The sequence below is a fragment of the Vigna radiata genome, unplaced genomic scaffold (assembly GCF_000741045.1).
Source record: "Vigna radiata var. radiata cultivar VC1973A unplaced genomic scaffold, Vradiata_ver6 scaffold_250, whole genome shotgun sequence".
NCBI lineage: Eukaryota > Viridiplantae > Streptophyta > Magnoliopsida > Fabales > Fabaceae > Vigna > Vigna radiata.
Window position 1 is genome coordinate 332,387 of NW_014543542.1, and position 14,692 is coordinate 347,078.

Sequence of the window (14,692 nt, forward strand, 5' to 3'; positions counted from 1 at the left end):
AGTGGACTTAACACGACTAGGTCCCCAAATATCAGAATGAACTAATGAAAAAGGGGACGACGCTCGTTGTGAAACACTAAAAGGAAAGGAACTACGAGTATGCTTTCCTAACTAACAAGACTCACACGACAAGTTGGATAACTTCGACAAACTCGGAACAAGCTGTTGCAGTTAGGCAAGACTGGGATGACCTAACTGAGCATGAAGAAGGGATGGTGACTCCATGATGACGCCAACATGTGGAGAAGGGCGGAGAAGATATAGGCTGTGAGACTCACATCCTGTGCCAATCATGTGTTTCGAACTCCGGTCCTGTAAACAAACAAAATCTTTAGTGAATGAAATAACACAATTAAGGGAATGAGTTAGACGACTGACGGGCAATAAATTGAAAGGAGACCTAGGGACATAGAGTACATGATCAATGGATATGGATGGAAAAATATGAATAGTACCAATACCATGAGATGAGACTCTAGACCCATCAGCCATTGTTACCGAGGGTAAATTATCCGGACATGACAAGGAAGAAAATAAGGACTTGTTACCGGTTATTTGATCGGTGGCGCCTGAGTCAAGGACCCAAGATCCGAGGGAGTGAGTCAGACCAACAAAAGGTGTACCTGTGCGTGCAATACACGCAGATGTAGTGGAACTAGATTGCTGACGATCCTCATACCATCTGAGAAATTCGTTGAAGACTGCAGGGTTATCTACAGTATTTGATGAAGTAGGATGGTCTACAGGCCGAGGAGGTGGATCAAAATTAGCCATTGCTACAGATCGAGGGGGATGTCCATGAAGGGCATAACATCTATCAATTTTGTGGCCTAGCTTGCCACAATAGTCACATTTTGTTCGTCCTTTACCTGGCTTGCGAGACCGACTTTTATGATCACGTTGGGCAGCCATAACAGAGGAATCATAAATATGAGGAGATGTCTCAATGACTGGTTTGCTCGAAATACGCAAAAGAGCAGAACAGGTAGAAGTAAAGTTGGGTATGACAGGAGAACCCAAAATCTGATCACGGACATGGGAGGAATCATCAGAAAGTCCGTATAATGCCAACAGCATGAAGAACTTTGATCGTTGTTCCAGTTCTTCAGTAGGAGTGGAAGCAGGAGGTAATAGCTCATTAAAATCATGAAGGAGGGCATGAACTTTACCCAAATATTCTGCCATGGGACCAGGATTGCGCGGACCAATAACAGTGAATAGATCCTGTCAAACACCATAAAGACACTGGGTGTCATTCGTGTATAATAACTTCGCTTGTGCCCATACTTCTGAACATGTTTCATATGATCGAAACATTTGTTTTAGAGAAGAGTGAATGGTGGACTTTATGACGATGCATAGCTGGGCATCAATTTTCATCCAGCGGGAAGTGTCCTCTGTGGTAGCACTAGTCACATTTTTAGTAAGGTGATCTACATACCCTTGACTCTTCAACCAAAGTTTGATGTCGGATGCCCATGTTGCATAATTCGTGCCATCTAACTTGTCAATGGACAAGTGTACATTCACATAATTGGTGTATATTAGAGAATCAGATGAGGCACCAGCAGAAGATGAGGCACTAGCAGAGGTTGTTGTAGACGAGGAAGACGCCATGGAGAGGGAGAAACCATAAAAATTCAATGTGCTCCGATTGATGCAACGACCACAAATCCAGAAAGAGGGCGAAGAGACGATCACAGCGGTGCTAGTCGGTGGCGGTGGGCTCCGGCGACGCGCCGGCACGCGCGGCGGGAAGCGGTGGATCTACGAACTCCGGCGACGGCGCGTGGGGGAGCGTGGGTGCTCCGATCACTGCGATCTTTGGACCATGGTGGTCGCCCGGCCAAGGCGATTCAGATGGAGTGGTCGCCGGTCGATACTGGAACTCCGGCGCCGGCGACGGCGGCTACGACGACGGTTGCAACAGTGATGAGTACCGGAGACCGTGGAAGAGGCTGGAGCAGAACCTAAGCTCTAGATACCATATGAAATAGTGAAAGAGATGAGGGAAAATCTCCCTTGTGTGTCTTTGCATACACATAGGGTAATGTATTTATAATAATACAAATGTGGGCTAAGCCCAAATACAAATAAATATGTAAAAATAAAATAATAAGAATAAGGACAATGTTTCCCTAATAAACATATATGGACTATGTTTCCCAATTAACATAAATACAATATCTAACATTTGAACTCCTATCTGTAATATATATTAGCATATGACTTTGCATAGAAGATATTATAAAAATTAAATGCAGAAAGAAACAGGTTATTCTATTTTCCGATAATGTGGGGGCCATATATCTGAGATACTTTGATGCAATAATTGATGGTTTTTTCTCCAAAGTTTATGTTCTCCAAAGTTTATGTTAATATGTGAAAAATATGTCATAACACTCCAGTATAGACAAAAATTCTGACTCAATTTGGGCAACTGAATCAAGTGACCCTAAAATATTATATATTTTTATTAGTTATACTATTATGTTTATTTCAAACAGGCTGAAGTTTGCTTAATGTATTCATTGATCTTGATCAAAGACGTTGTTTTAAATTAGGTATCTTATGATGATTTTGTTGCTGCTGGTTCACTTGCTGCAGCACGAGAAAAAGGAGTTGTAAGTGGCTTATATCATTTTACTCCCAATAAACCATGTTTTATTTCATGTTCATGTATATTATTTTAGCATCTGTAAACCAAGAAGCACCTCTGTAGAGTAGTGTCTACAAGTCCAACATTTTTTTGACATGGCACTCCATCCACACATGTCTGACACTCCAACCATGTCACAACTAAAAATTTATTTATTTTTCAATTGAGAAACATCTTGGACACTTCCTGGTCGTGGTTTGAGTATGGACAAAAAGAGTGAACGGATACCTATTCTTAGTTAAACATTTTGTAGACACTACTATCATGAAAGAGTAAAAAGAAATTAAAAAAAAAAAAACAACTGATGTTATAAATATTACAAGACTCAACAATTTTTTGTAAAGTTTGTATCCTTAAGACTTAACTAGTTATTTCAACTATTAAGAGATATGTTTCCTATAATTCTATTGTGAGGGGCCATTATTACATGGAAACAGTAAAACATGGCAGATTTATTTTATACATCGGGAATACATCTTTGTACCTATGATGTTAGAACTACTGTTCTAAGATTTATTTTATACATTATAAATACATTGTGAATACATCTAAGTTTACTTGTCAATAGTGGAATGATATTAGGCTAAGAGCATGTATTCTTATATAATCTGTATAAGCTGAAACGAGATGTTGTCTATTGCCTCTCATGTAATTCGTGAAATTAGTTCCCTCTATTATGTTGTTTGCAGTTGAGATCTGAAGGAAAAGACTATGTTGTACAAGAAGGAGACGTCATGTTGTTTCGGTTCAATGTTTAGCAGAATTTACTACTGTACCAGACAGTGGAGAAGTTGAGATGTATTTTTGACCAAGGTCAGAATTTTTATTTTCAGCCAATTAGTGATTATAGATAAGCATTGTTTGTTTATAGTGTCGATTGATAAATGCTCCCCTTCTAGGAGAAATGAGGAAATTGAGATTCAATTTCTGACTACAGGTCAGAAAATTTTGGCAAAATTGATGGCTAGAAGTCAATATTTTTGGCAGCCAATTTCTTGTTAAAATTTTAAGAGATATTGTTTTGTTGTACTGATTATTTTTTTTTTAATTTTTTCATAGCATACAATAATGTTCTTGAATATTTATAATATAATAATAAGGGTTAAAAGTCTCCCACCCTTTATATTCATTTTTTTTAATTATAACATTCGGCTTCATTAAGTAAAGCACAAATTATACTAGAGTTGGCATTAGTGACTTATGCAGATTTCACAGGTTTAAGAAAGTTACTAAAATTTGTCAGAAAAAAAGTGCTGGACTATGATAAAGAAAAATGACTGCTGGGTGTAAGATAAATGATACAGGAACACAGAAACACTGTTTGGCAAATTTTTCTGACAAGGCTCAAGTAGGATATTGGTAATACTGACTGAATAACCATTTTCATCACATAAAAATTACTGTATCCAATTTAGTTCTTGAAGAAAAATAGGTCAACAAATCGTCCATCAAGATAACGAAATGTGGAACATTTTAATCCTTCATCCATTTCAATTAATAATACTTTCAAGGACCAACTTAAGCCGCCACTTACTTTTAGAGTCTAATGCAAAATTTGTTTAAGATTTTAGATTTAAAGTTTAGGATTGAGGTTTTATAACGGATTTATCATTTTAAAGTTTAGGATTTAAAGTTTATAACGGATTTACCTAGTTTCTAAGATTTTTTGTTTCCTTTAGGAATCAAATTGGGTCAAGTAACTAATTTTTAGGGTTCATTGATTATTTTTTTTTTTCATGCACTCTATAATTTCCAACTTTACCTCCATAATTTTCAAAATAATTAGTGTTTTTTTAAAAGTGACTTTCGGATTACTTGTTCTGAAATTCAGAATAAGTTTTTCAAGATTTCTAAAAGATGATATTTAGAACAAAATTTCTGGAATAGAATTTTCCAAATTAGATTTTGGACCATATTAAATGTATTTAAGCATAAGCATTTTGAAACATAATTTCTTGAAAAAGTTTTCTAGAACATACATAATATTCTCCAGAATATGCTTTTTGAAATATATATATATAACGTATTCCCGAACGATCTATTCATAGAATGAACTCTCTTCTTCCTCTATAGTGGAGAACAGAGGTGTGACATAGATGACACATTCTTTTTCTCTTGCAAATAGTAATCATGGGGTTGCAGAAAGAAAAAGTTCTGTTCGTTTTGGTTAGCATTACCAATGTGTTTCAATTTATTCTGAATAAAAATCCCCAGGTATCATGAATGCTTGAAGAAAACCCTAGAATAATCAAAATTAAAGGACATCAAAGTTTAAACATTGATAAGTATATTCTTGTGAGGTAAGGAAACAACTATATTTGAGCTGGATCATCATAAGTGATTGTTACCAATGATTGGACAACACCCATTCACCAGCTAATCTTGCTTAGGCATGTAATATATAATTTAAAATCTATTTCAGCTTAGCTTCTAAGTCATAAGTATTTTTATATTAAGCAAAGAAGGAAAAAAAAATGAAGGTATGAAGCATGATGAACAAGTACATAAGATTTTCATTTGCTTTGAAGCAAAATCATGTGCATGACAAACTAGTATTCATCTTGCAAAGAACAGTCACAGTAAAATATAGTGCAGATTCTCAGCTGAATTTTTAATATTATCCTATTACTGAGTCTTTAAAATGCATTGATATTAGCATATTAATTTTTAAATCTATTTTAAAACATCAAAATTAATATTTATTAATATATTTTAAAAGATTCAGTACAGAGACAACACCAAACCAAAAGCTGATAATTCAAATTCATGACATGTAGAAAAAAAAAACACTCTTTGCATGGTATAATGAAATAAAGAGAAAGACATTATCAATAATTAAATGTTTACAATCTTAGTTTTAATGCTTATGTTTTAGAGTTTGAGGAAAAGAAAAAACATAAAGTGCACTTCAACAAGATTGTATCAAATAAAGTGATAAAATTGGCTGCAAAAAGCTCTTTGTTTAATGACATTATTTTGATAAAAAAAAAAAGTGTAATCACTTACGTTAATATTATTTTGATAAAATTGACTATCTACTTTTTTAATCACTTACGTTAATATTATTATTATTATAACAGGTTATGATTATACTAAGTGTTACATTACCTGAAAGCTCTTTGTTATAAATATGACTGTGACTATACGAGCACTGTTTCAATGTTTCTAGCTCTGATGATGGAAAGAAAGAAAGAAGAAAAAAAAATGAAAAATATTATGTTAACGAAAGTGAAAATTAAGAAAAAGTGATAAAGTGACTGTGGCGTGTGGAGGCTTGTTGCGAGTGAAAGGGGAAGTGAAAGTGAGAGAGGATTGAGATTAGGATTTTAAAAAATAAAAAGTAAAATTGGTAAAAGTAAAAAGGTTTAAACCCTCATTTGGTTCTCGTATTTGTGTGTCAATATTAAGTGAGTCATCGTTTTTTTCTTCGGTCTCAATCAGGTCCATAAACTTATAAAAATGAACCAATTAAGCCCTCGCCGTTAAGTTTTTACAGACGGTGTTAAACTGTGATGACGTGGTGTACACGTAAGAGACTGATGTAACAATGTTATATTAGGTGGAATTTTTCTTTAAAATGAACAGTTGAGATAGCACAGAATTAAATTGGAAATGTGTTAGGGATTCAAAATCTTCATCATCCTACACCATCTTCATCCTTCACGTACTGTCACAACGACATCTCTATAAGATCGCCAACGGTAAATTTCAGCATCATCAGCATGTGCACGGAAAGAGGCAAAAGGCAAAGAGGTTTTCTACTTTAAAAGAATGTATTATGAGTGAAACTTAATGATGATAAACCAATCTGCAGATTTTACAAAGATGACAAGAGAATTCCAGTTACAGAAATAGGCAAAAGGCTTAACGTCACCCCTCCACCCATGATCGAAGCGCAACAGAGCCAGTTAAACCCCTCCAACGCAACCTCCTCACCTTTCTCTTTGAACCTTCTCTCAGCACCCAAACCCCAAGCCTCTTCCGAACTCCCTGAAGGCACCAATTGGCGCTACAACGAGTTCTTGAATACCAAACATATGTTCCCAACAACGCCAAATATCAATCCTGCACTGTCTAGCTTCTCTTCCCATCGGCACCACCAACATGTATCACAATTAACAATAACAATCGAAATGTGTTAACGGATTGGCAAGCGTACCAAATTGTTCAAGTAATATAAATGGTAAGACCAAGTATCGTTTTCCCAAGAGACTCGAAAGGTCTTATCGTTCGTGCAAATTAATATTGTAAGACTTGAAAATACCAATTAATTAATTTGATGAGTGAATAAAATATAAACAGGTAAAAGAGAATGATTCAATTGACAAAAGAAAACAATGGATGAATGGAGTTGTTGGGGGTTTACAATTTCATCTAATCCGCTCTCTCTTATCTACTCCTCTTGAATTATTAGCTTGATTAATTAATTTTCATTTGCCTTTCAATTTCCCTCATGCAACCCCAAACTTGAACCTTTTCAACGTATACAATTAAACTCATTCCAACTCAAGGTAAAGAATTTCAAAACAAGGGTTCACATCCTGTTTAAGGCTAAGGTTCAAAAAGGGTATGATATTTTAAAGCACTTTGGGTGAAAATTTTGGCTAGAGACGGGTTCTCAAAAATGGCCTTGATCATATGACATTCACATGCAATTCAATCAATCATCAAGATTAAGGCAATATCATTCATGTTTTCCTGTGAACAATGCATACAACAATAAAACTCTGTAGCTCAAAACCTCACACAACATGTTTTCTCACACAAGATTCATTCATACACCCTGCTTAGCATCATAACTACAATCATAATTCATCACACATCTATTTCACTGGATATTAACACACAACACAACTTAATTATCATCCACATCAAATATTCATCAAATAGTTCCATCATGCACATCAGTCAGTCAAACATTTTCGGAAAAAGTAATCAAGCCAAGAATACAAACTGAAATTAAAATTCAACCTATTCTAAGAATTTAAATGCAAAAATAAGAGAGAGAAAACTAGGTTGCCTCCTAGTAAATAAACCACACTTAGTCTTTTGCACTCCTGGACAAAATCAAGACGCAAAACAGGGAATAGTTCAACAAACATCAGGGAATTGACACAGACTCAGCAGACAGACAACAAAGACTCACAATGAAAGAAACAAACAGAATTACACAATTCTCAAGAAATCTGGACGATGAAGGGAAGTGGACAATATCCCGCACAGAGTCAGAGAAAACAGATACTTAGAGAAATTATCCAAGAAATTCCAAGCATGGCAAAATAATCAATCAGTTCAAGAGGAGAATCAAAAGCAACAGAACCTCACAGATGCACTATCAGTGTTTCTCTCAAGTGTCTAGGGTAAACAATTCAACTCAATGCACTCAAGAAAGCAGGCAACAAACAGTCTTGGCAAGCCTCTAATATCAACACTCAAAACATATATGCATGTTCAAATCAAAAGGTCTTTTATGGATGCAATGGGGTAAAGAAAAAGGGAGGATAAATATGGGTGAGAAGCTACAAACAAAAGGTAATAGAGGAGCGATGGGGAACAAGTGAAAACACAGTATACTCACACCCAAAACCTCTAATTCCATCCTCTTCTTGACACCTTTATTCACAAAATTTTTTCTGTATTTTCTCTCTCTCTTTTTTTTTTTAATCAACACACAATTCAAAAGACAAGATACTGATAATATTCACAAAACAAAAGCAAGAAGAGGAACCAACTAGTCAATTCATCTGAATTTCCCAAGAGACCACACTTATTCCCAAAACAATTCTAAAGCTCCAAAATTCCCTAAGGTTAAGGTAATCATGGTTTTTCAGTTAGGGCTAGTGTATGAGCTTCAAAACAAAGAAATGGGGAAAATATAGGCTCAAAGGGGCTATCAAAGGATCACAACAAGGTAGGTTCATTTTGCTAGAAGGGCTCAACAACAAAGTTGCCTTAATCACCTTCAAACATGCATATCAAGCCAAGTGCCTTAATCAAGTCAACAAGAGTCAAGCCAAGGCATATGTGCAAGCAATCAAGAGACATATCACACACAAGAAAGAATATCAAGTGGCTCAAATTCTCACATAGGGTATTTTTGTCACAATCAATCACCCTCTCAAACATCATAATCATCTTTCCAAGCAAAGAAAAGCAAGAATTTCCAAGCAAATCAAAGTATCAATGAAGTGAAAGAGAAGTCTGCAACCTAAATAAAGTCCAGAAATCAAGAGAACCATGCAAAACTGTACACAAGACACAACAAAAACTACCTAGAAAACAAAAAAAATTAAAGCAGAAAACAAAAACTAACAAAGAAAAATCAGAGTCTCCCCCAATAGACCACACTTAAACTACACAGTGTCCTCAATGTGTCACAATCATCAGATCAGAACTCAGAACAATCAACAGATCATGGACAAGTGCAATAAAAGTAAGGAAAGGGGAGAGAAGGGGAAAAGGAAACTCCCCTAATCATGGTGGCAGTTGCCACTTTTGAACTTTCAGGGAGAGGTCCTCCACCATTGGATTCAGCAAGGAAGTCTTGAGGAAGAACTGCTTCATCCTCCAAATTTGATCGAGCAGGGAGATGTCCTCCACAGCTGGATCTAAGAAGCAGTGATTGTTGATGAGCAGGTTCAGCTGGTGCCTATTAATCTTCAAACTGTCGGCACCTTTGTCTTCCACCATGGGTGTGTGTTGGTCAAATTCATATGTACCTCCTGCAACATGGTTAGTGCAATGTGGCTCCACAAAAATAACATGCAGAGGTATAACACCCAATCCCAATGTAATAGGTTGAACCTCAGATAAACCCTTAGAACATGAATTAAGTTCAAATTTAGAAGCAGTATCAACAACAGAATTAGATTCATGTTCAGCACATGGAGAATAAACATTTAGACAAGATGACAAAAGTTGTTTCTCATCATGCAGAGAGTGAAAATCAAAAGCATGCTCATCACTATCATCAACATCAACATACCTATCAACAACATAATCATCAACAACAAAATCAATAATAGGTATGTCTACCTCCACTTCCCTGAAAATTGGTTTAGTGGTGGAAGGTGAAGTTGGTCTACCTATCTCAAAAGTGGTACTCATGTCAGCCTGGTCCTCAAATTCTTCATCAGTTTCCTCAGGTGCAAGACTAGGGACATAGGAGTGTGGGAAAGTAGGTGGCACAACACTAAGCTCATGACTCTGCTCCTCATCTCCTATGTGGATGGCATCAACATCATCTAGAATCTGCACAGCCTGAAATGGTGATTCCTTTGAAACTTGAGATTGTTCCTCAATGAGCTGAGTGACCATCTGCCCCACCTGATTGCTCAAGCTCTGAAAGGGAGCTATAAATTCCTGCTGAAACTCCTGATATTGCATATTCTGAGCAGTCATCTGTTTCAACAACTCCTTCAATGTAGGCTCAGAAGTAGTGCGAGGATGAGGAGTTGCTTGGACAGGCTCATGAGACTGCAGCTGTTGTGGCTCCTGGACAGGTGGAGGCATACAAGTACTCTGGAATGGTGGTTCTTGATATTGAAGCTGTGAAGTACCATACCATCCCAGGTCAGGATCATTCCACCCAGGATCGTTGCTATATGAATCAAAATGATGTTGAGTAGGGGAGAATCTATCCAAAAACAAATGCTTAAGATCTTCCCAATTGGCCCTGAATTCTGGTGGAAGATGAATAAGCCACTCCCATGCTGCTTCTTCTAATGAATGCGGAAATGCCCTTAAAGACATGTGTTCATCAGGGACATGAAGAGGTTTCTTCGAAGAGCAAATGGTGTAGAACTCCTCCAAATGTCTATGTGGGCATTCACCTACAAACCCATGAAACCTAGGCAGCAAATCTGTAAGTCCAGAGGTGAGAACGCAATGAACATCAACCTCATCAAGTGGAACCGACTCCCAAAGAGCACTCTCAAGAATGGAAGGATGAGTCATATTGTTCTCAACATAAAAATCAGCAGAATATGCATGAGAAACAATATCAGAGGCACAAGCAGAAGAAACAATATCCACATAGCCAAAACAGGTAGACATGGGAAAGAAGGGGGAAAAGAAGAATGCACTGAAAATATGCAACCTAAGCTACCTGAATGCAACACACAATGACGAACACACAAAACAGAACATCACACTCACAACACAAGACAAAACACAACACACACTAACACAACAAAAGACCTAAAACCGAACCGTTGGTCCCCGACAACGGTGCCAAAATTTTGATGGGTGTCGCACCCCATGCAAAATTTAATGTGATATAAGAAATGCAGTACAGCTAGGAAGTGACTCCTAGGTCGTCTCTCAAGGACCAAATGTGGTTCGAGTCTTAGGTCTAACACGAAGTGGGGGGGGGGGTTGTGAAAGGTTTTTGCAAGGAAAATTAAATTAAATTAAAACTAAAAATTAAAGGCAACTAAACATACTTGAAAACATTGAAATAAATGGACAAATCATGAAGACCGAACCGTCGTATAAATGACCGAACGATTCTACATTGAGACCAAACTATCTCTAAACCAAGTGAGTAAAATGGAAATGAAAGAAGGTAAAGAAACCAAACAAAATACACAACATAGTGAACGGAAAAAGTAAATTGAACAATGCAAAAGATAAATATCCAAATATAATTAAGACTATTAAAATGCAACGCTTAAGCTAAAACAATAAAATGCACATTGAATTAAAGTTTGAAAATTGCAAAACAAAATTACCACCTATTCAAGTATCAACGCAATTTAAAGAGGCTTTCTAGATGCTAAAGCAAAATAAAAGGCAATTATGGTTGTGACACATTTCTCCAAGCAAAGAACAAAACAACCTTCTAAAGCTGGACGTGGCAACCATGCTTTATCCAAAACGTTTGCTCATCAAAATCTCCAAATGAAAGCTTTTCTAAATAAATGAACTCAACGCATCCTATCTATAAAAGCAAATAAATTCATAATGAAAGTAAATCATTCTCGGTGCTTAAAATTAAATCAGAGGAAGCCATTTTGGAGCAAACGTGTTTCATTCTCCAGCAAAAAAAAATGTACGTGTGCCACCTCCATCTTCAAGCAATTAAAAATAAAGTAAAACACATGTGGGTGGTGAATGCAGCGCTTTCTCATTCGTTCATCGTCATTAAACAAAAAAAAAAACGTACCAAGCATTCAAAAGCTCATCCCTTTAGTAAAAAGAATTAAAGCAAAACTAAGTAAAACAAGATATGGCCGGTCTTCATTTCCCATTACTGAATGAACACGTGCCAGCTGGAAACTCCTCATTCTCCTTCATCCATAATTAAAAATTGTAAACATAATTGAAAGTATAGTTGCTTCTCAGAGTGGCGGTAGCAACTTCCTTTTTTTCCCCTCCAGGAATCTCAGTGTGTGGTGTAATATATCTATCTATGAGTGGCGGCTGGTACTAGGTATCAATCTTGAGATAACACCCTAATTCCCTGCTGCATGGACCGTGATGATTTGGATTTTTTTCTGTTGCTGTTTGCACCCATCAAATTACTGCAAGCATGAATGAAGAAGGTTGGACGTTGTATGCCTTGCTCCAGCCCATCAGCGTTGTCCATTCAGTGTGCTGGTGATCCAAGCTGCTGTTGAAGAGTGAAGGAACATGTTGGGTCGTGAGCTTTTGGATGAGGCCGTTAGGTGAGCTCCTTCAAGTGCTGGACCGAGTGGTGCTTCAAGCTTCCAGGTCCCTGAGCTGCTGCACCTACCCGTGGACGTACCTCTCACTCCTTTACGGGCCTTGATGCAGCATGTGGATCATGTAGGATGCCACTTCCGTGTGTGAATTTTGTGCTAATTTCCAGCCCAAGCTCTCTTTCCAATTGAATTCACTTGGATGTTGCAGCGGTGTGATGAAGCATGGGCCGTGATGCCTCATATTTTTTTTTAGCCCGTGATGCTTCAAGTGTAATGCAACGAGGAGTTGTGTGGACCACAACCTCTTCATGTGCAGCTGAAGTTGTTGGATTTAATTATCCAAACCGTGAGTGTTATTGTTGGGAGCTACTGGATGCTTTGTTACTGGGTTGTCCGTGAAGATGTAGCAGCTGGACCATGGACTGGCTTCTTCAAAACCAAGAGATGCAAACTATTCTGCTGCTAGGGGCCGTGAGGAGATTGCTGGATGAACATGTTGGTGTGTGCACCGCTTCAATTGAATTGAATAAACCTTCCAATTCTTGTCTGAGACTTGCTTGCTGGATGTGTTGGCTGCACATATTTACACCACTTGAATGCGCTACCTTTTCCCTACAGGCTGTGAGTTCACCTTGCCTTTTGGACAACGCTTTTCAAAATGTGGGCCGTGTTGGAGCTTGTCAACGTGTTGCCATCATGAACCAGTCCATGCCCTTTTTATTTAGATTGAAAGTGTTAAATGTCCTAGGTGGCAACTGCTATGTGCAAAGTTGCTGGACCGTGGAGGATGCATTGTAAGATGGGAGTGTTTTTTTATTGAATCCATGCAGCAAAATTCACATGCAGCAAGTGGGTGGCATATATTGCCTTTCTATGTGCACCCCCAAATTCAACATGTTGCACCCCCTTCTCATAAGCCCAAATGGTAAAATCACCATAATGCCCTTCTTGTTGTCCACACTTCTTTGTGGAGAGTTTTGAATTGTGTGATAACCCTCAATATGTCCAAAATTATATTTCCAAAATTTTCCCTGAAAATAATAATGCAAATAATTAGCTCAGAAAATTCAAATTAATTAAAATTCGATTTTTCGGTCAAATTAACCACAATTAGCAGAAACAGGAAAATACCGGACATTTAAGCACAATTCCCTGATTAATTTTAGCACAATAAACTAAGTGAAATCAATAAAATATCGACTCATCAGTGCTTGTTTAACGTCTCAAGCCTGACCCAAACTTGTTTGACACTTGTCAGTAAGTGCACTTCCTTCCAACACCCATCAGTAGGTGTGCCTTCCTGGAATCCTTCAGTGGATTTAAAATTTTTAGCATCCCTCAGTAGATGCTACCCAAAAATTGTTCCAAAAATTCAAAATTTACATGTTCTAATGAAAATAACTGAAAATGAAAATTGTTCTAAAAAAATACAAAAATGATTTCCAGCAATTCAACTCTTTTTCTTCATGTTGGGATCTTCGTCGTCCCAACGTCTCAATTTCCTCTGTCCACCCTCTTCACCTGTCTGCTATATGGTGCTTCAATTTCCACATCCCCTTTTTCTTTCAGCTCCTTTATTATCCACTCCTTCCTTTTGTATTTCACTTTACTTCCCCGTTGGAGTGGTTCTTCTCTTGCTTTTGGTAAATGGTTCTCCTGCTTTTATTCACCAGTGCGTGCAAAACATTACAACTGTCAGAATAATTAGTATTCGACGTGCTCTCTTCGTCCTCGGCTTCGCTCTCCTGTTCCTCACGTCTGGGTCTTTTCACCACTTTGATCTTGTTTTAATTATACCCAGTATAAAGGAACAAGTGGTCTAAGTCTCTCATCATTATTCGCCCATCATACACACTAATAAGCATCTTCAAAGTTGCCATGAAGGGTCTTCCCAAAATCACAGGAAACTCATCATCAGTGTCCATATCCATGACAATGAAGTCTGCCAAGAATTCAAGTTGTTCCACTCCTACAATAACATCTTCCACCACTCCCACTGGTATTCTTGCCGAACCATCGACCATCATCACAGTAAGATCAGACGATTTCAACACAATCCCTCGTATTTTTGTCAGAAAATCTGTGGGCATCATATTAATGCTAGATCCCGAGTCTATGATGGCTTCCACATCAAAATCGTTCAACACACATGATAATGCTACACACCCCGGATCTTTTACTTTTAGTGGATGATCTCTCTTTAAAGGTTGAACAACAACATCCTCCTCTTCATCAGTGAGTTCAGTCTCTTCTTTACCTCTACTAATGTTGAACTCACTATCCTCTTCTATTTCCTAGCTCTCCTCTTTTGCCTCAGCATCTACCATCTCTTTGTCTCCGTCTTCATTGCGCTCCTTATTGACTAGAT

The 14,692-nt window shown here is 37.4% G+C and overlaps 1 protein-coding gene across 1 annotated transcript in view; it reads left to right on the forward strand.

Moving 5' to 3' along the window:
- Positions 1–3,695, forward strand: part of LOC106754489 (ribosome-binding ATPase YchF) — a 28,751-nt gene extending 25,056 nt beyond the window's left edge. The window contains exons 10-11 of the mRNA XM_014636504.2: positions 2,565–2,624; positions 3,349–3,695. Of these exons, the coding sequence (XP_014491990.1) occupies positions 2,565–2,624; positions 3,349–3,417 (129 nt within the window). The 3' untranslated portion in view covers positions 3,418–3,695. The remainder of the gene's footprint in view (positions 1–2,564; positions 2,625–3,348) is intronic.
- Positions 3,696–14,692: the final 10,997 nt, after the last annotated feature.